Raw genomic sequence first — 25,437 nt, 5'->3', positions numbered from 1 at the left:
TGGGACATATGAAATACAAAAATTAAGGCTGTTTTGTAAATCTTGATCATATTAAGTTTTTTTTAAAAAGGATAAATACTTAGGGTATGCTCATTGGTTTCACCACTAGAATCTCCTTGTCACAAAGTTCTTCTAAAACCAAAATCTTGAGGCGTCAAAATAGGACATCACATATCAACAGTTGATGTCACCGTAGCTAAATCCATGTTTCACACAGTGTTCCAGACTAACACGACTGCATTTTTGCTATTTGTAGCCACTGAACTGGAGAATCTCTTCTTTGACATTTATTCACTACAGCACATTTAAATTTGGTCTGTGACATTTGTGCAAGATTTGCAATGCAAAGATATTAAGATTTTGACTTTTGTGTTGAACACTGCTGCCATAATATTGGAGTAACATAAAAAATAAGTTGTTATAACATAAACGTTCCCATATATTCATTGCAACCATATATGATTGATAAGTCACGACCTAATCAAGCATATATGGAAACTACATGCTTCCAGTCCATGAAATTTCCATAGTGTGCTCTAACCATGATACACAGACTCATGCACTAGATGTTCTCTAACAACAGATAGTGGACAATGGAAGTGATATATAACTCCTTTGTCTAATGCAAACCTGCAGTAAAAACTCCTAAGAGCCTGGTCTTGCATAAAGGTGCACAGGCCCAATCATGCTTTACTTTACTGATGATTTACCTGACACCTTAGCAAGCACAATTTAGAAAGCACAATATGCAATTTAAACCACCTCCATGAACAAGAACGGCAATTTTATGCGAACCCAGAGAGCTGTGTTCAAGAAGGTAAATTCAATCATGATTTCAACATATTTTCTTTTCCAGTTTTCTAATTTTGAAATGTTGTTCCTCTGAAATTCCATCCCAACAAAATTCTAGTGCTGAATACACTTTAAACAAGCTATAAACCATGCAGCTGGAAAATTGTCCTTCATTTTATGTCGCAGTCGCTTTTTTTTTTTTTTTTACAAGAAGACATTCTAAACCAGCCAACCAGGAAAAGCACACAATTTGTTTTATATTTTCCCTCTGTTGTCTGTTTGAGTGTCATCCACCTGGCAGACTCCTTCCACTCTAGCTCGTCTCCTTCTCTCTGTAGTGTGTCCATCTCAGTGAAGAGCGTTGGTGTCGGCATGTCATCGTCTTCATTTAGGATGTAACGTAGCCGCTCTGCCACTGGAGACACTTGATGGAAGGAAAGGATGTTTTCGACATTATTAGAATTTGTATTTGCTTTAAAATACCCGAGGATCTTGCAAAAAATTCACCTAAAACATGCGACCGTTGCTTTACAGATTTTTTTTTGTACCTTTGTTTTGTCTTCATTAAATCTGCTACACAAAGCGAGTTTGTGTGGCTGATTTCTTTACAGCAAAATGACCATCCATAAAAACATGGCATCATTTACAAAAGTAGAACCCTCCATTTAGACTTGCTTTTGTAATCACTTGTTTTACAGTCAAGTTACTGGTTTCAGCTAATACTTAATTACAATCTTTTCCATATTGTCAGTTTCTCTTCCACTGCAGCTACAATAGTGCATTTCCTTAGTAGTTGAATCAAACACTGAAATTGACATTTCAATCTGTAAAGTGCAACCAAAGTTTTCACTTTAAATATTTTAATTGTCACCATATTTTGAGCATAATCATTCTGTTATTTTCATCTGCTGTCCCAGCAGTAATGACTGTCATACTGAAGCCTGGATCACTCAGTGCTGCCTGATTACAGTTAGTCATTCACAACTCTACTGTGCTTCCAATCCATTGTATCATTGTATCTGCAGGGAGATTGAGCAGGACTCTGTGTTCATGCGTGGGGTTTTGGGGTAATGAGTTGCCAGCTGTGAATAGGGCTGCAAACCTATAGACTGTAATTAAAATCAACAAGCTTTGTCTTTTAAACTACCATTGATCAATATTATTGAAGTTTCTATTGATAACTACTACATTTGACTTAAATATCTTTCGGCATTCTACCCTCCAACATTTGCTGTTTGATGTAGAGTACGACTTCCTTAATTCTAAGTAATGGATTACTATTTTCTCTCATTGTTTTGTTGTACGTCTTTGTCCATGTTCTTGTCCTCCAGCTGACCACCATGTACAGAGGTGGCACGTGGATTCCAAAAGGTTGTGTTGATGTAAGCATACAATCAAGGCAAAGTAAACACCTCTGCTGCCTTTCCACTGATGGCACCATACTGATTTAAGAGAGTGGGCAACTTTCCTGGAAAAAGTTTTGAAAGCCACAACAGCAGTGTTCTGCCAAACTACTTATTACTCAAACCTGAAACAGAAGGTAGCCACTCTCAGGCTGTGTCTCAGACTCCTGCTGTTCTTTGTTAAAAATGCTGGGAGGAAGCAATATGAAAGGCTATTTTTAAATGTTCAAATAAAAGACACCAATGTGCAGAAAATGAGTTATATATATGAGACGTAACTAAAGCAATTTCTGAAAGAGCACATGAAATTGTTGCACATGAAAGGCTCAGAGAGAGCTGGAGGAGCAGACTGTTATTTCAGCAACAAGGAGCACTCTGGCTTTTCAGGAGTGCTTCTCCTATTAAGCTGGGTCAACTTAAAAGATTAAAAAACAATAAAAACAAAAGGAAAAAAAGGATTGCAACCTGACGACATACAATTGCAAACTGATAGCAGACTGACTCCATGTTATTGTTACATTGTTATAGCCTTCTTGAGACCTGAGGTCACTTTGTAAGTGGCAGCTGATTGTGAATGGTCACAGACCTGGCCTCAGCTTTGAAGCAGTCATTAAAAAAATGAATAGTTCATTGCACATGTTTGCAATGAACGACAATCGGTAATCACTATTTCCCTAGTGGGACTGTAGCATAAGGAAACCTCCAATAAACTTCATGTTTCATGTTAAAAATGTGTTTCTTCAGTGCAAAGGTGACATCAAAGTATGTCACAATGACAACAACAGTCTTGTTTCCCATGATTTAATAAAGCTGTCTCACAAAGGGTGAAAAATGTCGTTTTCATTGATTGGTTAGAGCTGCCTAGAATCATTAAACATCTGACATGAAATTAGTAGACTCCAGCCCTCAACAGAAGAGTTCAGGCTCTTTCTCTTTCAGTGTGACAAAAGCACCTTTCCAGACTGGTATTTGACAGACAAGACATGTCACAAGTCATGTCATGTCTCTCACCGCTGACTTACTTGTACGGTTGATGTCTTGGAGACTTTGCTCTGCTGAATCCATGAGTCCCTCCTCCATATCTATCTCTGTGTACCGATCATGCTCCTGGTGTCTGTGGTGGCTGTAATGTCTGTCTCTATCCATATCACTACCCTCTTGACTAGAACGCCTTCGCCTGCGTTTACGTCGATATCTTCGAGCTACTGGCACACCAATGTAGATGGACTGATGATCTGTGGACAAATATATACAGTTCTTGGTCATAGATTGGAGAGTTCCAGATATACAGAAGGTGGCAATAATTTTTAAGAACAGGTGTCATTTAGAACAGATTTCTGTAACACAGGCGGTTGCAGTGAATGCTAAATGAACAGTTCTGAATTGGTTGACTGACAGCCAGCAGCACTAGCAGATTACCTAATGAGATTTTTCATTAATCCCTCATACTCAGGAGTGTTTTAATGAATGTTAAACTACTATAACGAACAGAATAAATTATGTTTCGCAGCTCTTGTGTGGTTATTAACAACTGCAGCATGTTGCGATTTGTCACTGTTGACACAGAAATAAAGAAAATTAGGCCTATTGACAGTCACAGTCTCGTAGCTTGGCTTGCACAACCTCCATTTTGCAGCAAAATCCTGGATGATGTGAGTTTGATCATCTGCTGGCAATTTGAATAGTGCTGTAAAACTAATTGCACTAACTGCACACACAACTCCAGATGGAATTACTAAACTACAGGGAGACACAAGCCAATATTTGATGTTTGGATAAAGAACCTGCCGAGCTGCTGCTTAGTGTAAAGCTACACAAACATGCATACAACAACTCCCCAAAGACCCCCCAAAATACACACACACACACACTGCTCATTTGCAGCACATTAACAACAGTCACCCACACAGGCTCTCAGAAAAAATTAAAAAGAAATTGAAAATTAGAAGTTAGTGTGATCTGTCATGGTAACATAAAAATCTAAAATGGGTAGAATGGCTTTCCCATTTTTATAAGCTCATGGGGCCAGTGTGTGATAGATCCAATACATGGATAGCACACAGGTACACACACACTCACCCTCCTCATCCTCGTAGCGAAGGTGAGAGACTCCCATCCCTCGGTCTCCATGCTCCATCCTGCTAAAGAGGAAGAGAGAGTGACAAGACACTCTAGGCAGACTGTGTGTGTTTGCTGTGTAATGCACAGTGTAAAAGTGCGCACATATTTATCTCTCGGGTTCCCTTTTTTAATCGAAACCTAAGATGGCACTGTCCCCTCTGTACATATGTGCACGTGTGTATGTTGGCTGTTGCTCCATATCTGAGAACGAAGCCTGCGGCAGCAGCCGAAGCCGCTCCTGTTCACTGACCTGCTTATTGAGTCACTGTGCGGATCAATGGCAAAATAATTAAAGGGTGGCCAAGTCGATAGAATAGAGCATAATTAAAATAAATGAGAGGGTAACACACGTGGCATTGGATGCCACCAGCTGAGCTTAAAGGCAGCTTGTTCCTGTTGGTGGGTGTTGAGGGTGGGCTTTCCTTTATACATTGATGGTATTATTTAAAGTACTCCAGTTGCAGGCTGTGAATGAAATTCAGTAATTACAGAATAATTACAGTTTTCAGCTTCACGGTCAACATTTGTTTGAGGAAACCAATCGGAGATCTCTGTCCAGAAGAGCGCAGTCCTAGGAACAGCTAAGATACTGCGCAGGACCCTCAAGCTCCCAGGCCTCTGGTAGAGGACCTGAGCTTGAAGGATTGACCGCCCACAGGGGCAAGTAGGGAATTTTTATAGTTACAATGTAACAATGTAACTTAATATGAACTTAATATGAAGGCATTGCCCCATTCTTCAGTTTCCTTAAGCTCAATGGAGCAAAGGCTCTTTCAGCATCAACAGATACGTTTGCTGGGTTAATAATATGTTAATATTTTTTTACAGCTGAAAAGAAAACTATTATTAAATAGTATTACTGGTTAAATGTAAAAAATAAAGTAAAATCTACTATCCTAGGAACCTAAACATTAGAGCTGATGCTGTATTAAGACAGCCATAATTACAATTTAAAGTTGAAATAATCAGAAATTTCTAAAGAGAGGGTTGGACGAAGGGAGTTGTGGAAATAAATAGATATTTCTATCCCCCCCCATCAAAGCCCCAATCACCAGATGAGAATGGGCATGTGCTTCTTCATCACTAAAACTAAGCTGTTGATGATGTTCGGTTTCCCTCAGTATTCAAAGCCCAGAGGTCTATACCCTCTGCTTAACTCATTATCCAGTGAAGGAATATTATTGATTATTTGTCCAGTGATGGCACAACTATCTTGCTTATTCAAGGTTTAATAGGAAACATACTTATGTATATATTATTCTAGTCATAATAAAGAGTAAAATTAAATAATCTTTCTTGACTGCTTACTGAAAAGGTACTCAGAGCACACATGTATCTACCGGGACTTTGTCCATGACTTAAACCAGACTTCTTGTCCTCAAAAGACAAATACAAATACCTGAAATTAGATTTACATAAATTTAGATTCCTGTTTTACTGTTTTTTTTAGATTACCAAAATGTAAGACCGTTAATTGGCAGCAAACGAATAACAAAAAAGGCAAACAAACCAAAAACATCAACGATGAACGTAATCATGCATTTTTTAGTGTTTGTCACAGACGTTTCTGTTTTACACACATCTGATTTCTACAGCAATATTTCTTTGAATGGGAATTTGCAGATAATGCCTCATTTCACATAGAACTCTTGAAATACAATCCGCCCTGAGGGATGAGTGGTGTAAAGTGGCTGGTGGAGGGTGGGGTTTAGCCAGGCAGAGCCCGCTTGAGTTGCTGCTGTGAATGTTTATAGCGCTGGCTTCCTGCCTCTGTAATTAGCGCTGTCACATCAGTGTCCTTCACACCCAGTGGGCAGATGGAGCGAGAGCTGCAGGCGCAACACTCGCTCCCCCCCACCAGCTGATCGATAGGCTCTCCCTGCTTCCAAACACCCCATGTCACTTGATAGAGACATGAAACATACTCGTACATAAGCGTGCACATGGGACAGAGTGCTCTGCCAAGTCTCTGTAGGCCAAATTTGGCTTTGGTTCAATAAGCGTTGATCTTTTGATTGCGGTGGAATAATGTATCTGGTCCAGTGAACTTAATCTGGAGGAAATTGAGGAAACTGGAAAAATAATTTTGAAAGTGACAGTTTTTCACTTCAGTGACAAGTGTTTAATTACTTTTAATAAGGAAAAAGGTAGTATGAGTTCACTGACACAACTGCAGTCTCTAATTTGTTACACATCAGTACATTCACAAGCAAAAGATAAACATTAAGAAACAGGCACATACAGTACACACCAGTCACTCACACGTTGAATTCTTGCTTTGCTCATTAACATTGTAAGTATGATTTCTAATATCGGGGAGTGTGTGTTAAATTTGTGCCTATAGATCAATTGAGACGGGATCCGAGTACTTTGGATAAGTGGGGCTCATTAGTGCCTCAGCAAGCTTAAAGAATGATTCCACATGTCATTAGCTTGTTTTTCAAAGACTGTTTATGAAACTTTATTTCCCTTTAGAACAGACCAGTGTCTTGTGGGAATAAAGCAAAAATGTTTTAAGAGCCACTGATCACACACTACTCGTGTGACTTCCTTAGACATGATCAAAACTGTCACACAGAGCTGAAGATGACAGAATTCTAGTTTCAGATACCACAGTTCTCCAAACTCCCCACATTACTGACACTGCTGGTTTAATTTACATATGTTAGGCCTGGAGCCAAGGATGGGAAAAACAGAGACTAAATGTCATCTGTGACTCAATAGGCTGAGAAAATGACACAGTACTGCTCAGGCAACAAGATAAATCAATGGTGGGTAAAGAGAAAAGAAAAACAACAACAACAAGAATAGTAAGAAAAGTAAGTAATATAGTAAGAAAAAACATACTAAAGCCTACCTGGGTTAGTTGTCAGCTGGAGTAAGCAAAAGAAGAAAAGAGTTTGGCTGCTTGTGGGGAAGCATCAATGAAAACATGCTAGTGGAGCTCCAACAAACTATTAAATGGTACAAAGTCGGCAAAGAGGAAAGCTCCTTTGTATTTGTCTCTGTTTGTCTCTCCAACTGGCTCTCGCTCTATCTCTCTCTCTCTCGTGACTGGGTCAATAATGGGCAATGAGGACTGAGCAGAGAGCTTCAGGCAGGAAGCCGTTTCAGAATATGGTTAACACCAGCCACTGGTAGAGAATCTCTATACTATGCCAATAGGTCAATATGTATAGGACTGTGGAAAAGCAATAAAGAATAGCAAGCTATCACAGCAGTGACCTTATGTGAGCCTCGAAGGGAATTTATTACAGCTTTGAAGTGACTGTTGGTGCGAGTTTTGACCAGAATACTGTCAGTATACACATGTACCTGTTTAAGAGTTTATTATTTGTGATTAAATTCAAAAACATATTCATTCACTATAAAGTGGAATATTTTGAGCCTTTTTGGGTTTTAGTTTTGACGGTAACGGTATCTTAAAATACTGGGATATATATTTTGATCTCAGTAAATTACCATTCAGCCAATATAAATACAGCATATCTCTGTTTGTGTTAGCAGCCACAAAAATGGGGAAGACCGCTGACCTTACAGCTGTCATCGACACCCTCCACAAGGAGGGTAAGCCACAGAAGGTCATTACTGGAAAGGCTGGCTGTTTCCAGAGTGCTGTATTGAACCATTATAATGGAAAGTTGACTGCAGGGAAAAAGTGTGGCAGGAAAAAGTGAACAAGCAGTGGGGATGACCACAGATCTGTGAATACGCTCATGAAAAGTTGGTGCAATGAGTGGAAAAAGCTTTACAAGGAGGCTGGTGTCAGATGTTACAATAAGACATACAGCTGTGACATTTCTAATATCAAGCTGCTCCTGAACCAGGGACAACATCACAAGCATCTTACTCGAGCTAAGGAGAAATTTGCTTTTCATTTTTCCAGGTCTGGGGGAAGAGTGGAGCGGTTTGAAGTCACTGTTGAAGTTCCTTTGGTGTGTGATGACTGGGGCTGCCATGTTATCTGTGGGTGTTGGTCTGTTGTGCATGATCAGGTCCGTAGTCAATACATCATCTACGACGAGATTTTAAACACTTAAAAACAAAACCACTCATCTGTTGATGAGCTTTATAGAGATTTTAACTAAAAAAAACAAAAAAAACAATCAAACTATAAAAAACCCAAAATATCAAAACAATCTAAAATTACATTGAAATTACATACTAATTGTCCTTTACAGACTTATTCCTGAAAGCCCTTTGTTGGTGTTTTTTCTATGTTTTAAATGTATTTCTTTTGCAGACCACCTCTGAGCTTTATTAGAATTTACTTAATTACTCCACACAAGCGTGCCCCACTGGTCACTCTAGACATATGATCAGGTATATACAGTACTTTGATCAGAGGGTGGCACTAGTGGGATAACTGGGCGATCACCCAGCACACACTGGGAGTAGGTTTTCAGATTTTTATAACATTTAAGCCAAAGTTCAGTCTGAGTCATGGTGGTGGATGCACAGTGTCTTGTTGCTGTCTCTGACATTTATAGTTCCACAAGATGAAGAATGTTGACACTGGTGAGCATCCAGTTGTCCCAGTAGTGCCACTCACTGATCAGAGTTTGTTGTTATTTCTCTGTTAGTTGTTAGTTCTGTCTGCATTCTCATTTCTTGGCTGACTGCACAGTCAATACAGGCTTTTCACTAATACAGATTTTCAGGCTGCTCTCCTGTGCTCTATTACAGATTTATCACATAAAAAAACATTTACATCATTTACATTGGATAGATGTTTTGCAAAGTGGAAATTTTTTTGGGCTTTTTTTAAAAAACAAACAAACTTTAAATTAGCTTAATAGACACAAGTTGTATATTGAAAATGTAATTAAAGTAAGTGAAGCAGCACACTCATTATGCAAAATGTTCAGAATAATATACAGTAAAATATTATTCAGAAATAAGTAATATATACACTGCTCAAAAAATTAAAGTAACACTTTTACTCTTAATGGGATAAAAGTCATGCTGTGGATATCTATCCTGATATGGACTGGGTAAAATCAGAGAGAAAAAATAATGCACAGGGCTAGTTTATTCTCCTGAAATTTCATTGCAGCAACCCAAAACGGTACTCAGTAGTTTCTAGGGCTAGGGTTGCACGGTGTCAACGCATTAGCACGGGCCAATCTGCGTTAACTCGCTAACGGCGAGTGCGGTTATGGCATTAACATTGTTTTAACTATATTTACACTGACAGCACTAATATATATATATATATATAGATGAGAACCCTCTGTGCAATCATTCAGCAGGAAAAAATCTGTGGTCTTGATACTCTGAAGGAGAAGCTTATGGTATCAAATGTGTCTTTTTATCCAACAGCAAATGGAGCGATTAGTGTGAAATTGACTGCAGATTGGTTGGTCAGCTTTCCCCTGTAACTGAAACAGATATGTGGGGAATTCAATCAAGTCTCCACAAAGGCATGAATTTTTGTCCGTCTTACTAATGTAAAGAGGTAGAATCAGAATTTACAGGCACGAACATTTTCGTGTTTTTTACAAAAGAAAAAATTAGCAAAGAACCAATTTTAAAATTGATCTTTAGGCACTTTGTTATTAGCAACCTGCCACAAAAACACATCATTTGTTCCCATTTAGTTGGATTTATGAGTGCTAAAACATAACATAGTTTAACAGGCAGAGAATAGTACTTTTGCACCAGCAAGGTGATTCTCAAAGAGTTGTTTGCCAAAAATGTGGTGAATCTTGGAATGATATGCAGTGTGTCCTTAAAAAATCTGAGGAAACTGGACTTTAATTAAGTAAAACTACAAAAGCACAGGCACTAAAGGACAATTCTTCCAGGTATTTTTGTGCAAAGCTAACTGGTCCTCTTGCTGTATAAATATAATAAAAGCTGCTTTCTGTACCGAGAGAGGAATAAAAAGGACCGAGCTTGGAGGAAGATATGTGAAGCTGCCAACCTGGTAAGTTTATTCATTTCTCTTTTGAAATTTTTGACTTCACGAAAGCTAGCAAGCCCACCTACTGCCCCGCTATTTTCCCACTGATGTACAAATACCTTTCTGCTCTTTAGCATGTTGTCATATAGGAATATATTTTATTGTTTATTAATAAACAGCACACAGTGGTCCCGCTGTTCATCCATCACTGCCTCGCTTTTTCGCTGATGTTTTTATTGCACAGTACAACTGTCAACAATGCGCATTGCATTCTGCAGCCTGATTGACAAATCTCCTCCTTATCGTGTCTCCTGCGCTTGCCAAATTTGTCATGCCTGGTTTTGATAACCATCACGCCCAATAAAAAGAAACTGTACAAAAACACCCATAACTATGACCCTCATTCGGAAATAGGCACCTGCACCGGGAGGGAAAAAGGCACAGAAAGTGGCAGGCAGACGAAGAAAAAACGCGGCATAATAATAGTTTTACGTTTTGAAGGTTTGCACTTTGAGAATCAACTTGTGGGAACTGTGAGTAATGCTCGTGTGTGTGAAAAAAAGTGTATAAAGTGAGTGGCGAGGGGCTAGTTATTCTGAGAACCCCTGCTGCAGTAAATGGGGGACCACTGTATATACTTTCTCTATGACTGTTGTTTAAAACCTGTTAACATTTAATATTGTCTTGACTGAGTCAAGACAATATTCTGCAGCAGGTCCCTCCGCTCCTGCTGCTGCACCCACAGGTATGTAATTGTAGCAACAGATGTACAGCAAGCACTGATAACTTTTTACTCGGTTGGATTCCCTTGTGATTACCTTTACTAAATATCTACAACCAATCTGTTTATATCCTGTTTTTTTCAATGTTGAAAATGAAAATCTAGCAGCAGCCTTCTCTTTTCTTTGTGTTTTGTGCTGTTTTACAGCCCCACAGAGTTGGACAACTCTGAGGCAGACGAGGGACGGGTCCCAGGACGGTCCATCGGCAGTGGAGCTGGCCATCCTGGAGTCGCTGAAGAGGCCACGCCAGTCTCCAATGGAGCATTTCCTCCTCAGCCTTGTTCCTGCTCTGGAGAGCATGCCGCCTCAGACGAGAGTATTAGTGAAATTTCAAATTTATAAATTCGTTTTTGAAAACAGCGCAGCTGTGTTAAATTTGGAAACATTGGACCCTAGCAATCAGTAGTTTTCTGATGAGGCAGCAGGCTCTCAAGGGCAGAAACAATGTTCTTATTTTTCTCCTCCTTCTCCCTGAGGCTCTTCCACTTTAAGCTGGGTCCTTTATATTCCTGTCTCTCTGTAAATAGTTATATTTTATATATTTATGTTTAATGTTTTTCCGTTTGAGAATTTTATTAATATTATTTCAAATAAATATTTGTAATAACTAATATCTCAGTTCTACTACACAGCAAATATTGGCACACAACTTGACACATGCAGAATTAATTTCATATTATACTAATGAAAAAATATACTACTATATAGAAACATAGTGAAGACCAATTATTTAAGAGAATAAAGAGAGGTTAGTTTATTTTGGAGTAGAGCTCCATTTATTAAGAAAATTATTAAGAAAATTTTAAAAAGGCAGGTTTGCGGGTGGCTCAGAGCCGTTGTGGGGAAGTCACTGGGCCTTCAAACAGGCTATTCTTTTGGCTGCCAAGACGCTGCTCCCTCCGCAGAGAAGTGGGCCATCTCCCTTTGGAGGAGGGTATGTGAGGGTAGGGTTGTAGATCGACCAGTAAATTGAGAGCTTTGCTTTTACACTTAGCTCTCTTTTCACCACGACAGACTGGTATGTACCCTTTATACCCTTCTCCCATTACTCGTGAACAAGACACCAAGATACTTGAACTCCTCCACTTAGAGCAGAAACTTGTCCCTGACCCGGAGTGGGCACTCCGTCCTTTTATGGCTGAGGACCATGTCCTCAGATTTGGAGATTCTGATTCTGATTCCCACTACTTCACACTCGGCTGTGAACTGTTCCAGTGCGAGCTGGAGGCCATCACCACATCATCTGTGAAAAGCAGAGATGAGATTCTGAGACCACCCACGTGAAAGCCTTTCGCCACTTAGGTACGCCTAGAAACTCTGTCCATAAAAATTACAAACAGAATCAGTGGCAAAGGGCAGGCGGAGCCCATTACCCACAGGGAATGAGTCCGACTTATTGCCGGCTATGCGGACCAAGCTTTTGCAATGGTTGTATAAGGATTGAATGGCCTGCAGCAATGGGCCAGACACCCCCATACGGCCGAAGCAACTCCCACAGAACACTCAGAAAGACACGGTCAAATGCCTTCTCCAGGTCAACAATAACACATGTAGTTGGGCAAACTCCCATGCATCCTCAAGTATCCTCGAAAGGGTAAAGAGCTGGTCCAGTGTTCTACGACCAGGAACACTTGTTTCTCCTGTATCTGAGGTTCGACAAATGAATGGACTGTCCTTTCCAACACCCTGGAATAGATTTTCACAGGGAGGCTGAGGAGTTGGAACATACCCTCCGGTCCTCCTTCTTCAAGATGAAAATGTCATCCGGGGGAGAAATGGCTTTTTCTGGACTTTGTATGTGTTGTTTTGCATGTGTTGCTGTGCATTGTGTTTTCATACTTCTTGAGTGTTTTTATCCTTGCAGTGATTGCATGTTTTTTAGTGTGTATATTTGAGAGACTCTGTCCACTTCTGATTGCTAAATTGAAATACTGGAGAGGTCAAGTGTGCAGGCTGGACATTCTGGGAGAGTGGAGCTCAACTGGTGGATGCGGGCAGGTTTTTGGAAGGCCCGGCGAGCTGGGCTGAGAGAGAAACAAGCGGAACCAGAGGATATTCTGCCAGCGGCTAGACCTGAGGGGAGGGAAACGCACAATTGGGTGACAAGCAGAGAGGTGACGGCCGGACGCCTGCTTCGGGAGACAAGATACCTGACACACACTTGAGCAGCGGGTGTAACTCGGAGCGCTGCCCCTGCGGGGTTAGTCTTGCTCAGTTAATGATTAAAAGGCACTCTGGGTAATTAAAGTAGAGTGACTGCCGCTTTCCTCCTGTCCCTCCGTGGCTGCTGGAGAGAAGTGGTGAAGACAGGGCGTTTGGAGGACGGCGCCGCCTTCACATCTTTAATGGATAATTTATGGGACTTTTAGTGTTTTAGTGAATTACAATGAAAATTCTATATATAGAATGTACGTGAATTTCATATTTCTACTGCCTTGGCTCCTCTATGGCTTTTCCTGTTTAGAAGGGTTTCCCTTCTTTGCATAGATACCGGTTGCTTATAGAAACCACCCCCTGCCAATCCAGAAGTACCGCCCTTGATCTCCACGTAACATTGTACAGGTGTGTCAACCAATACAGCCCTACAACAATTCTGCGCTCTAAAATTGACTGCATTATTTTGTATTCTCCAGCAGGAGAAACCGTACTGATTGGGGGTGACGTTGACGATTTTCCGAAGACGTGCATGAATGACTCTTTCAAATATTTTCATCGTGTGACATAGTAGGCGGATAGGACAATAAGATGGCGCTTGTCTGGGCAAAATATGTATATATATATATATATATATATACATATATACATATATACATATATACATATATATATATATATATATACATAAAAAAAAAAAACACCCAGCACGCCCCTGCGGGCGGTTTATCCTTCAAGCTCGGGTCCTCTACCAGAGGCCTGGGAGCTTGAGGGTCCTACGCAGTATCTTAGCTGTTCCCAGGACTGCGCTCTTCTGGACAGAGATCTCCGATGTTGTTCCCGGGATCTGCTGGAGCCACTCGCCTATCTTGGGAGTCACCGCACCTAGTGCTCCGATTACCACGGGGACCACCGTTACCTTCACCCTCCACATCCTCTCGAGCTCTTCTCTGAGCCCTTGGTATTTCTCCAGCTTCTCGTGTTCCTTCTTCCTGATATTGCTGTCATTCGGAACCGCTACATCGATCACTACGGCCGTCTCCTTCTGTTTGTCTACCACCACTATGTCCGGTTGGTTAGCCACCACCATTTTGTCCGTCTGTATCTGGAAGTCCCACAGGATCTTAGCTCGGTCATTCTCCCCCACCACCCTTGGGGGCATCTCCCATTTTGACCTCGGGACTTCCAGGTTATACTCCGAGACAGATAAATATGAAGGCATGCCGGCTCGGACGTCGCCCGGATCAACAAGGTCCGCGTCAGGTGTTGAGGAACCAGGGCACCCTGACGAAAAGTGGGCTACTGGAACAAGAAGGCATCGGTGGGCAAGGGACGAAAACAGGGCGTTGTTGGAATGCTACTACGCAAGTAACCCCGGCGGAAGGGGCTACGTGAATAGGATGAGGGACCTATGGACATATATACATATATACATATATACATGTATGTATATATATATATATATATATATATATATATATATATATATATATATATATATATACTACCGACCAATAACCTGCCTCAGTACTACATGGAAGCTCCTGTCAGGCATCATATCGGCTGAGATGAACAGGCACATGGGTCAATACATGAGCGGGACACAGAAAGGAATTGGCAAGAATACCAGAGGCGCAAAACACCAGCTACTGGTAGACAGAACAATCAGCCGAGACTGCAAGACCAGACTGACCAACCTGTGCACTGCCTGGATTGATTACAAGAAGGCCTATGACTCAATGCCCCACAGCTGGATACTGGAATGCCTAGAATTGTACAAGATCAATGGGACCCTAAGAGCCTTCATCAGGAACTCAATGGGGATGTGGCGTACAACACTAGAGGCCAACTCCAAGCCCATAGAACAAGTCACCATCAAGTGCGGGATCTACCAAGGAGATGCTCTGTCCCCACTGCTGTTCTGCATAGGCCTGAACCCCCTCAGTGAGATCATTAACAAGACTGGCTACGGATACCGACTACGGAACGGAGCAGTTGTCAGCCACCTCCTGTACATGGATGACATCAAGCTGTATGCCAAGAGTGAACGAGACATCGATTCACTGATCCACACTACCAGGCTATACAGCAATGACATTGGAATGTCGTTCGGACTGGAGAAGTGTAGTCGGATGGTAACAAAGAGAGGGAAGGTAGTCAGAACTGAGGGGATTGAACTACCAGAAGGCAACATTGCAGACATAGAGGACAGTTACAAGTACTTGGGGATCCCGCAGGCGAATGGGAACCATGAAGAGGCCGCTAGAAAAGCTGCAACCACCAAGTACCTGCAGAGGGTCAGGCAAGTCCTGAGGAGTCAGCTGAATGGTAAGAACAAGATCCGGGCCATCAACACGTACGCCCTGCCCGTGATCAGGTACCCTGCTGGGGTAATAGGCTGGCCAAAGGAGGAGATAGAAGCCACTGACATAAAGACAAGAAAGCTCCTTACCATGCATGGAGGGTTTCACCCCAAGTCCAGCACTAGGGATGGGTATTGATAAGATTTTCACGATTCCGATTCCATTTTCGATTCTGTTTAACGATTCGATTCTTTATCGATTCTCTTATCGATTCTCTTTAAAAAAAGGAGAACACTAAGGTCGATTAGCTTAGAACTTTGTTTTATATCTTCTCTTTGAACAAGATAGAAATTTAGGAGTAACATGGCCTTACAAACCCAACAGTGAGATCTTAAGAGATCCACAGCCTACGGCTCTTCAATGGGGTGTCACAGGGTCCCCAGGAAAAAAATTGTAAATGTAAAATAATAAAATAAATATTCTTCTGTAGCAATAACAAAGTATAACATAAATCATTCTGTAGCAATTACACAAGAATATCCAGTAATGTCCCTGCCTACAATTAAACACATTCACTCAAAATCGGGGGCATCTTCTGTGGCAAATGGGTGCAAGCCTTTTACCACAAACTTAGTCACTGCTCGGTGACATTCGTCTATCCTGGCCTCAAAGGAGACGCTAACGGTAGACTGCAGCGAGAGCTGCCAGCATCTGAGCCAGCCAGACTCTGTCTCTCTCATCATGATCACCTAAATGCACAGTAATGGCAGGTTTTGTAATAAGGCAGATCGCGCTAACATAATATGCACTGTTAGTTGATTATTTACCTGCCGCATTAACGGGAGAGGACGTGCAAACGTTACCGCGGCTGCTGGGTTGAGATTCACGAGTCCGGAGCGGAATTAAAAACACGAAATTCATTTAAGGTCATCGCGTGTTTTGTGAGCAAATGCTTTTGCATATTCGTAGTGTTTCCTCCCTTAAATTAAATATCTACTTTGCAAGTATTGCAAGTTGCCCTATTGTCATCCGTTCTCGTAAAGTATAACCAAACTTTTGAGCGTTTGAGCCGCTTACGCGCCGTGTTTCCTGCCAGGTAAATGACGCTCCGCAACGTGATGACGTCATTCGGGGCGACTGGAATCGATAAGGGAATCGTTTGCAAAAATGGCAAACAATTCCACGGAATTGAAACAGTGGGAACCGGTTCTCAACAAGAACCGGTTTTCGATACCCATCCCTATCCAGCACCCTGAGGCTGTACGCTAAGCGGAAGGAAGGGGGCCGGGGACTGGTGAGTGTCAGCACCACAGTCCAGGATGAGACAACGAACATCCAAGAATACATTGGGAAGATGGCCCCAACTGACCGAGTGCTCAGTGAATACCTCAAGCAGCAGAAACCCAAGAAAGAGGAGGGAGACGAGGAACCATCGTGGAAGGACAGGCCCCTGCACGGTATGTACCACCGGCAGATAGAGGAGGTGGCTGATATCCAGAAATCCTACCAGTGGCTGGACAAAGCTGGACTGAAAGACAGCACAGAGGCACTAATCATGGCAGCACAAGAACAAGCTCTGAGTACAAGATCCATAGAGGCTGGGGTCTATCACACCAGGCAAGACCCCAGGTGCAGGCTGTGTAAAGATGCCCCAGAGACAATCCAGCACATAACAGCAGGGTGCAAGATGCTAGCAGGCAAGGCATACATGGAACGCCATAACCAAGTGGCCGGCATAGTGTACAGGAACATCTGTGCCGAGTATAACCTGGAAGTCCCGAGGTCAAAATGGGAGATGCCCCCAAGGGTGGTGGAGAATGACCGAGCTAAGATCCTGTGGGACTTCCAGATACAGACGGACAAAATGGTGGTGGCTAACCAACCGGACATAGTGGTGGTAGACAAACAGAAGAAGACGGCCGTAGTGATCGATGTAGCAGTTCCGAATGACAGCAATATAAGGAAGAAGGAACACGAGAAGCTGGAGAAATACCAAGGGCTCAGAGAAGAGCTCGAGAGGATGTGGAGGGTGAAGGTAACGGTGGTCCCCGTGGTAATCGGAGCACTAGGTGCGGTGACTCCCAAGCTAGGCAAGTGGCTCCAGCAGATCCCGGGAATAACATCGGAGATCTCTGTCCAGAAGAGCGCAGTCCTGGGAACAGCTAAGATACTGCGCAGGACCCTCAAGCTCCCAGGCCTCTGGTAGAGGACCCGAGCTTGAAGGATAAACCGCCCGCAGGGGCGTGCTGGGTGTTTTATATATATATATATATATATATATATATATATATATATATATATATATATATATATATATTAGGGGTGCAACGATATTCGTATCGATATTGAACCGTTCGATACAGTGCTTTCGGTTCGGTACGCATATGTATCGAACAATACAACATTTGTAATTTATTTTATCAACTTTCCTTCTGACGATGCTGTCTGTGTTGAGCGCTCAGTGAATCTGCGTTCGACTACTCCGCCTAGGCTGCACTGTCGAGCGCAGATCCACTGAGTGCTCCACACAGACAGCATAGTCAGAAGGAAGAGCGCAGGGCACCTCCCCCACCCTCATTCAGATCTGGCGTTTGGAATTATTTTGGTTTTCATGTGACGTATGACCCTGAAGGTAAGCGAGTCATGGACTAAAGTAAAACAGTATGTTGGATGTGCCATGCCATGCTCAATTACATGGGTGGGAACTAGTGTGTTAGCGCAGTTAGCTCGTTAACGTGTTAGCCGTCTAGCCCCATGCACGGGGCGATCGGCGGTAGCTCGTTAACGGAGATTTGCCGTGTTGTGGTGTTAAGGTCATTTCAACGAGATTAACCTGAAAGCACTAGTGGGAACACAACGAATATGACTGCACATTTACGCCGACATCATCCTAGTGCAAAGACAAAAACAACAAGCATGCTACTAACTTTAGCCGAGTCATTTAGACAGCTGTTAGCACATGATTCTCCTTATGCTGCTGAGAATATAGCCCAGAAGAAGCGGATAGTATAGCTTTTATTTTGGAAAGAGACATTTCTCTGTAATAAACTCTCTTTTCCAAAGATGAGTGATTCCTCAATCAGATACAGGGCTTGCAATATCGCTAGCCTGACATCCTGGGGCTAGCGATTTTTTCAGTCGGGCTACCCTGCCCGTCGGGCTATTGTAGGAAGGAAAAATATATGTCAATGCTTTTGCATTCTTTCAGAAATGTAGCTGGGTAATTATGTCATTGGCATCGGTGAGCCACTGTCAATATGTGACATATTGAAATCGCGTTTGAATTTGCGCTTGTTTTTTTGCTTTCACTTTGCAATCGTGCGAACTGTGTATAGAGAGCGACAGCACTGATCTGTGAGTGATGATAATTTGTGCACCAATTCCTCTGACATCGTCTTATTAATCGTTAGCTTACTATGCAAACATGACAAGTGAAATCTCCCGCAGCAAGCTTAAACATGTGAGAGGTTGATCGCGCAGAGAATCGCTGAGCTTATGTGAGTCCGTGTGTAAAAGCATTTCAGTTCTGCTGAGCCAAACAAGACAGGTCAGGGTGAAGAAGTGACAGCCAAAGAAAAGCTTACCACAAAACGGAGAAGTTATGACAAATCAGACTATAAGGCAAAAAGAAAGTGCAGCTTTATGGTTTCATGGACAAAATAATTTCTGTGGCTGCAATATGTCGAGCTAAATAACCAGGGCTGCACATAAGTGGTCCGCAGGTGCGCATTCGCTGTCAAAATAAAAAACACGCACAAGGGTTAGGGTTAAATTTAAAAACTGTACTTTTGAGTTAAAATATATATTTATAATTTTAATAAATGACAAATTAAAAATGCATGAACATTTTTTTTGTATTGGAAAAATATCGAAAATATATATATATATATATAATATATATATATATATATATATATATTAGGGGTGCAACGATACACAAAATTCACGGTTCGGTTCGGTTCGATACTTTGGTGTCACGGTTCGATATTTTTTCGATACAAAAAAAATGTTCATGCATTATATATATATATATATATATATATATATATATATATATATATATATATATATATATATATATAACACCCAGCACGCCCCTGCGGGCGGTTTATCCTTCAAGCTCGGGTCTTCTACCAGAGGCCTGGGAGCTTGAGGGTCCTGCGCAGTATCTTAGCTGTTCCCAGGACTGCGCTCTTCTGGACAGAGATCTCCGATGTTGTTCCTGGGATCTGCTGGAGCCACTCGCCTAGCTTGGGAGTCACCGCACCTAGTGCTCCGATTACCACGGGGACCACCGTTACCTTCACCCTCCACATCCTCTCGAGCTCTTCTCTGAGCCCTTGGTATTTCTCCAGCTTCTCGTGTTCCTTCTTCCTGATATTGCTGTCATTCGGAACCGCTACATCGATCACTACGGCCATCTTCTTCTGTTTGTCTACCACCACTATGTCCGGTTGGTTAGCCACCACCATTTTGTCCGTCTGTATCTGGAAGTCCCACAGGATCTTAGCTCGGTCATTCTCCACCACCCTTGGGGGCATCTCCCATTTTGACCTCGGGACTTCCAGGTTATACTCGGCACAGATGTTCCTGTACACTATGCCGGCCACTTGGTTATGGCGTTCCATGTATGCCTTGCCTGCTAGCATCTTGCACCCTGCTGTTATGTGCTGGATTGTCTCTGGGGCATCTTTACACAGCCTGCACCTGGGGTCTTGCCTGGTGTGATAGACCCCAGCCTCTATGGATCTTGTGCTCAGAGCTTGTTCTTGTGCTGCCATGATTAGTGCCTCTGTGCTGTCTTTCAGTCCAGCTTTGTCCAGCCACTGGTAGGATTTCTGGATATCAGCCACCTCCTCTATCTGCCGGTGGTACATACTGTGCAGGGGCCTGTCCTTCCACGATGGTTCCTCGTCTCCCTCCTCTTTCTTGGGTTTCTGCTGCCTGAGGTATTCACTGAGCACTCGGTCAGTTGGGGCCATCTTCCTAATGTATTCTTGGATGTTCGTTGTCTCATCCTGGACTGTGGTGCTGACACTCACCAGTCCCCGGCCCCCTTCCTTCCGCTTAGCGTACAGCCTCAGGGTGCTGGATTTGGGGTGAAACCCTCCATGCATGGTAAGGAGCTTTCTTGTCTTTATGTCAGTGGCTTCTATCTCCTCCTTTGGCCAGCCTATTACCCCAGCAGGGTACCTGATCACGGGCAGGGCGTACGTGTTGATGGCCCGGATCTTGTTCTTACCATTCAGCTGACTCCTCAGGACTTGCCTGACCCTCTGCAGGTACTTGGTGGTTGCAGCTTTTCTAGCGGCCTCTTCATGGTTCCCATTCGCCTGTGGGATCCCCAAGTACTTGTAACTGTCCTCTATGTCTGCAATGTTGCCTTCTGGTAGTTCAATCCCCTCAGTTCTGACTACCTTCCCTCTCTTTGTTACCATCCGACTACACTTCTCCAGTCCGAACGACATTCCAATGTCATTGCTGTATAGCCTGGTAGTGTGGATCAGTGAATCGATGTCTCGTTCACTCTTGGCATACAGCTTGATGTCATCCATGTACAGGAGGTGGCTGACAACTGCTCCGTTCCGTAGTCGGTATCCGTAGCCAGTCTTGTTAATGATCTCACTGAGGGGGTTCAGGCCTATGCAGAACAGCAGTGGGGACAGAGCATCTCCTTGGTAGATCCCGCACTTGATGGTGACTTGTGCTATGGGCTTGGAGTTGGCCTCTAGTGTTGTACGCCACATCCCCATTGAGTTCCTGATGAAGGCTCTTAGGGTCCCATTGATCTTGTACAATTCTAGGCATTCCAGTATCCAGCTGTGGGGCATTGAGTCATAGGCCTTCTTGTAATCAATCCAGGCAGTGCACAGGTTGGTCAGTCTGGTCTTGCAGTCTCGGCTGACTGTTCTGTCTACCAGTAGCTGGTGTTTTGCACCTCTGGTATTCTTGCCAATTCCTTTCTGTGTCCCACTCATGTATTGACCCATGTGCCTGTTCATCTTAGCCGATATGATGCCTGACAGGAGCTTCCATGTAGTACTGAGGCAGGTTATTGGTCGGTAGTTGGAGGGGACCGGTCCCTTCTTGGGGTCCTTGGGGATCAGGACCGTCCGACCTTCGGTTAGCCATTCCGGGTGTCTCTCGTTAACTAGCAGCTGGTTCATTTGTGCTGCCAGACGCTCGTGGAGTGCAGTCAGCTTCTTTAGCCAGTAGGCGTGAACCATGTCGGGCCCTGGTGCTGTCCAACTCTTCATACTGGAGACCCTTTCTTGGATATCTGCCACTGTGATGGTTACTGGACCCTGTTCAGAGAGGTCGCTGTGGTCTGCCCTCAGATCCACTAGCCACTGAGCATTGCGTCCTTCTCCCATATGCTCTTCCAGTATTGCTCCGTCTCCAGCCTTGGTGGTGCTGTTCTCTTATTATTGTTCCCTTGCCACTGAGAGTACACCTTTGCTGGTTCTGTGGAGAACAGCTGGTTTATTTTCCTGCCTTCTATCTCTCTGGTGTACCTCCTCAAGCGGCTGGCCAAGGCTGTGAGTCTTTGCTTGGCAGTTTCCAAGGCCTCAGGTATGGACAGCTTGCTGTATTTCTTATGCACCTTCTTTGTTGCACCTTTCTGCAACTCTGTGAGTTGGCTAACCTCCCTCCGTGCTACTTTGATCTTGCCCTCTAGCCTTCTTCTCCATGGAGGGTACTGCCCCTTGTGGCTGTTCAACTTGTTCAACCTAACACTGGTCTTTTGAATTTGCATTGATTTCTGTAATGTTGGATCCGTTAAGCATAGACAGGACACGGACGTAATGACAGCACTACTTTATTTTTGAATGTGATTACACTGTGGTTTCTGTTTTTACAGGGACACAGACACTCCCGTTCTGCCGTCATGTCCGCTCTCCCCCCCTCCGACTGTCACTGTAAACATATAAAGAGACATAATCACACTCACATCCCAGCACACCTGTTCACCCCGCCCCTGCGCCACCCCAGGAGCTCACTGCGTCACCCCTCCTCTGCAGCCGGCCAGAGACCACACCCACGCCACAATTTCATATTCTAGTTTATAGTTTATGATGCCTCAAGTCTGTTTTCTGTGACATGACTGAAGACACGCACGCGCGCGCGCGCGCGCGCGCGCGCACACACACACACACACACACACACACACACACACACACACACACACACACACACACACACCATCATATAGATGAGAAATTTTTGAATGGGGATTTTTTGTTTTTTGTTAAAGAGACATGAAAGACCTCAACTTATATTTAAAAAAAACCAAGAATTTATCTTGCTGGAGAGCACATAGTACACACGACAGATTACACATCCAAGATTTAATCATCATGTCACACCTGTGGGAGTTACCTGGAAGAAATGCAAAGACTGACTTAACATTAGAGGAAGGCATGTTGTCCAACATCGGTCTAAGGTGTGAGTGAACCAGTTTTTTTGGTTGTCACTATGCAGTTTAATAATTCTTACACAAACTAATAAGAACATCTGATAAAAATATGATACTGTAAATAATCCTTAGTTTTTAATTTTTGTTATAGGAGGGAACATTTGTGGTATTTTAGCATCAGACACTTAGTGTTCTGTTTTCTGATGAAGTTTTTCTGCATTCATTTGTGCAGATGATGTCTTTTATTTAACGAAAACACAAATCAGGAACCAGCTCACAACCTTAAACATGATTATTGTGGTAGCAATTGGGTGTGATCCAGTGATGGATTTATGATAGGGAACAATGAGGAATGGCAGCGATTTGAATGAAAAGACCTCAGGAGACAAAACTGTTTTACTGGCAAAATATCAAAAGTAAAACCAGTAATTTTGCTGATATTCTTTATCTGTGCAATATGGATTAACGTTACTGCTGAAGATGTGAGGACATCTGATCTCTGAAAAAACAACTGTTAATGAAGCTGGAAAAACAAACCCACATCTTTAAAAAAGAATATTAATATATATCTTAATAACAAAAACAATCACAGCTGAAGTAAAAGGCTTCAGCCTACTAATATTTGTTCATAAAATAGATGCAGGACAGGCTGGAGAGATTATATCTCTCGGCTGGCCTGGGAACGCCTTAGTGTTCATATTCATATTAATATTCTTATTCTTCTATGACAAAAAAAAAATACAGTGTTCATTTAAGTAACTAAACAAAGCAGTAAGAGATCTTTTTCAAAAATTCTTTTCTTTATTTTTTATTTGTAATTTTTGTAGTGCTCCCTACTATGTGAACCTCTCACCTGAAGTTTTATGTTTATTGGTTTAAGCCAATTAAATTCTAAACTATCAACCCCAACAATCAAATGATCCCCTTTAATAGCAAGCACTGGGCAACTGTGGAAAGGAAAACTCCCTTTTAACAGGAAGAAACATTTGACAGAACCAGGCTAAGAAAGGGGCAGCCATCTGTCATGACTGGTTGGGGGGTGAGAGGCAAAAGGAAAGAAAAATGAGAGCACACATTAGCTATATGTTGCTCACATTGCCTAAAATGAACAACATATGGTTTTTTTGGACTGTGAAAGAAATGCCTCAAGTCAGTTTTCAGTGAGTTGACTGAAGACTTTTCTGGATGGCCGAGCGGATGCTTGTCAGAAACAGTTCATTTCCTTTCTTGGTGAAATGAACTCCGTCGGGTAAAAAAATTGAGTTGTTGAAAAACCTGATGCGAGGATGCTCAATAATCACTCCATCAAAGCGGTCGACAGCCTTTCTAATGCTGGCATTCACAATCTTCCTGTCCTTATTGATTTTGCCTGGATTTCCATAACTCCACACTTGACGCTCGTTGATGGATGAATATGCAAGTGTCATTGAGGAAAACTCTGTGTACAGTTGCAGAAATTCCTTCTCAATGACAGAAGAAAGTTTATAAGCAGAAAAGAGTCCCAAATCATTGCCCCCAGCATGGATTACCAGTATGTCAGGTGGACTCTGTGTGGATAGGTCCTCATAAAAATGAGGAAGGACTCCCCACCAGCGCATTCCTCCTTTGCCAAACCACTGGACTTTGGCATTAAGTCCAAAATTTTCTCCAAAAGTCTCTTTTTCTTCACCCTCGTCTCATCTGATGTAGCTGGACCCAATGATCCACACTTTTGTTTCTCTCTGGTCTTCTGGCCTCTTGTTGTCTTTCAGTGCATTTTCAGAGGTTTTGGAATCGGGGTCGGGGGGGGGGGGGGCGGCAAGCCATCCAGGTCCTGAAGGCTAGGGAAGATGAAGCCACTGTCAAAGTGTCTGGCTCCAAAAGTAAGTCAGTCGATGATGTGGTGACCCCTGTCAAATAACTACACTGAACCGGACTTCTTGACTTTTTTTGGCGAGTCAGTGCATTTGAATGAACCACGGATGATAAATATTATGACCTCCTGTGAGGTGCAGCATGTTTAAAAAAACTCTGCTCCAACTTTGGTGCACAAAACTCTAGCATGTTATATGTCCATTAGTTAGGATACTTTATGGATACAGGTTGGCCTCCATTGGACTCCAAAGTTCTAATATGGCAGCCAAAAAGCCAGTTTTGGAGTTCAGACACCTTTAAAATACATCCTGCCCCAACAGGATCTTTGAGCTTAGGTCGATATACCTACATGCAGAGTGGTTTTTTCCCTCTGAGGTCTAATATAAGCTTGGCACTGTCCATTCAGTACCAAAACTAGAGAACAATTTTCAAGTCAAGCATTTGATATTCTGATAGCACAGAGTTAGAGTTTAGGGCTAGGATACTTTTTAAAGAAGACGCCACACATAGAAATCCAAGCACTTACTCGGATTTCTGGCAAGTCATTTATTGTTGCTTTACCCCCTCAATTTTCTGGAAAAAGTTTCAGCAATGTTTTGAGAGAAATGCTGCTGTTGTCAAATAATTCCCTTTGGAGGTCATAAGAGCATTTTATTCTTTATTCTGTTCATATGCAAACAGCCCTGAGAAAAAAAGAATTAAAAAG

General features: G+C 42.6%; 1 protein-coding gene across 4 annotated transcripts in view; it reads right to left on the bottom strand.

Moving 5' to 3' along the window:
* Nucleotides 1-7,307, bottom strand: part of slc4a5a (solute carrier family 4 member 5a) — a 41,378-nt gene extending 34,071 nt beyond the window's left edge. For 3 of the 4 annotated variants that reach the window (XM_076890649.1, XM_024804476.2, XM_076890651.1), the window contains exons 1-4: nucleotides 7,174-7,307; nucleotides 4,275-4,336; nucleotides 3,218-3,430; nucleotides 1,087-1,216 (exon numbers count right to left, since the gene is read on the bottom strand). In XM_076890649.1, coding sequence (XP_076746764.1) covers nucleotides 1,087-1,216; nucleotides 3,218-3,430; nucleotides 4,275-4,332 — 401 coding nt within the window. In that variant the 5' untranslated portion in view covers nucleotides 4,333-4,336; nucleotides 7,174-7,307. The remainder of the gene's footprint in view (nucleotides 1-1,086; nucleotides 1,217-3,217; nucleotides 3,431-4,274; nucleotides 4,337-7,173) is intronic. The other variant, XM_004565829.5, reaches the window with a different exon arrangement.
* Between the last annotated feature and the right edge of the window lie 18,130 nt (nucleotides 7,308-25,437).

This window comes from Maylandia zebra, linkage group LG12 (genome assembly GCF_041146795.1).
Source record: "Maylandia zebra isolate NMK-2024a linkage group LG12, Mzebra_GT3a, whole genome shotgun sequence".
NCBI lineage: Eukaryota > Metazoa > Chordata > Actinopteri > Cichliformes > Cichlidae > Maylandia > Maylandia zebra.
This window is presented reverse-complemented; position numbering and strand designations above follow the sequence as displayed.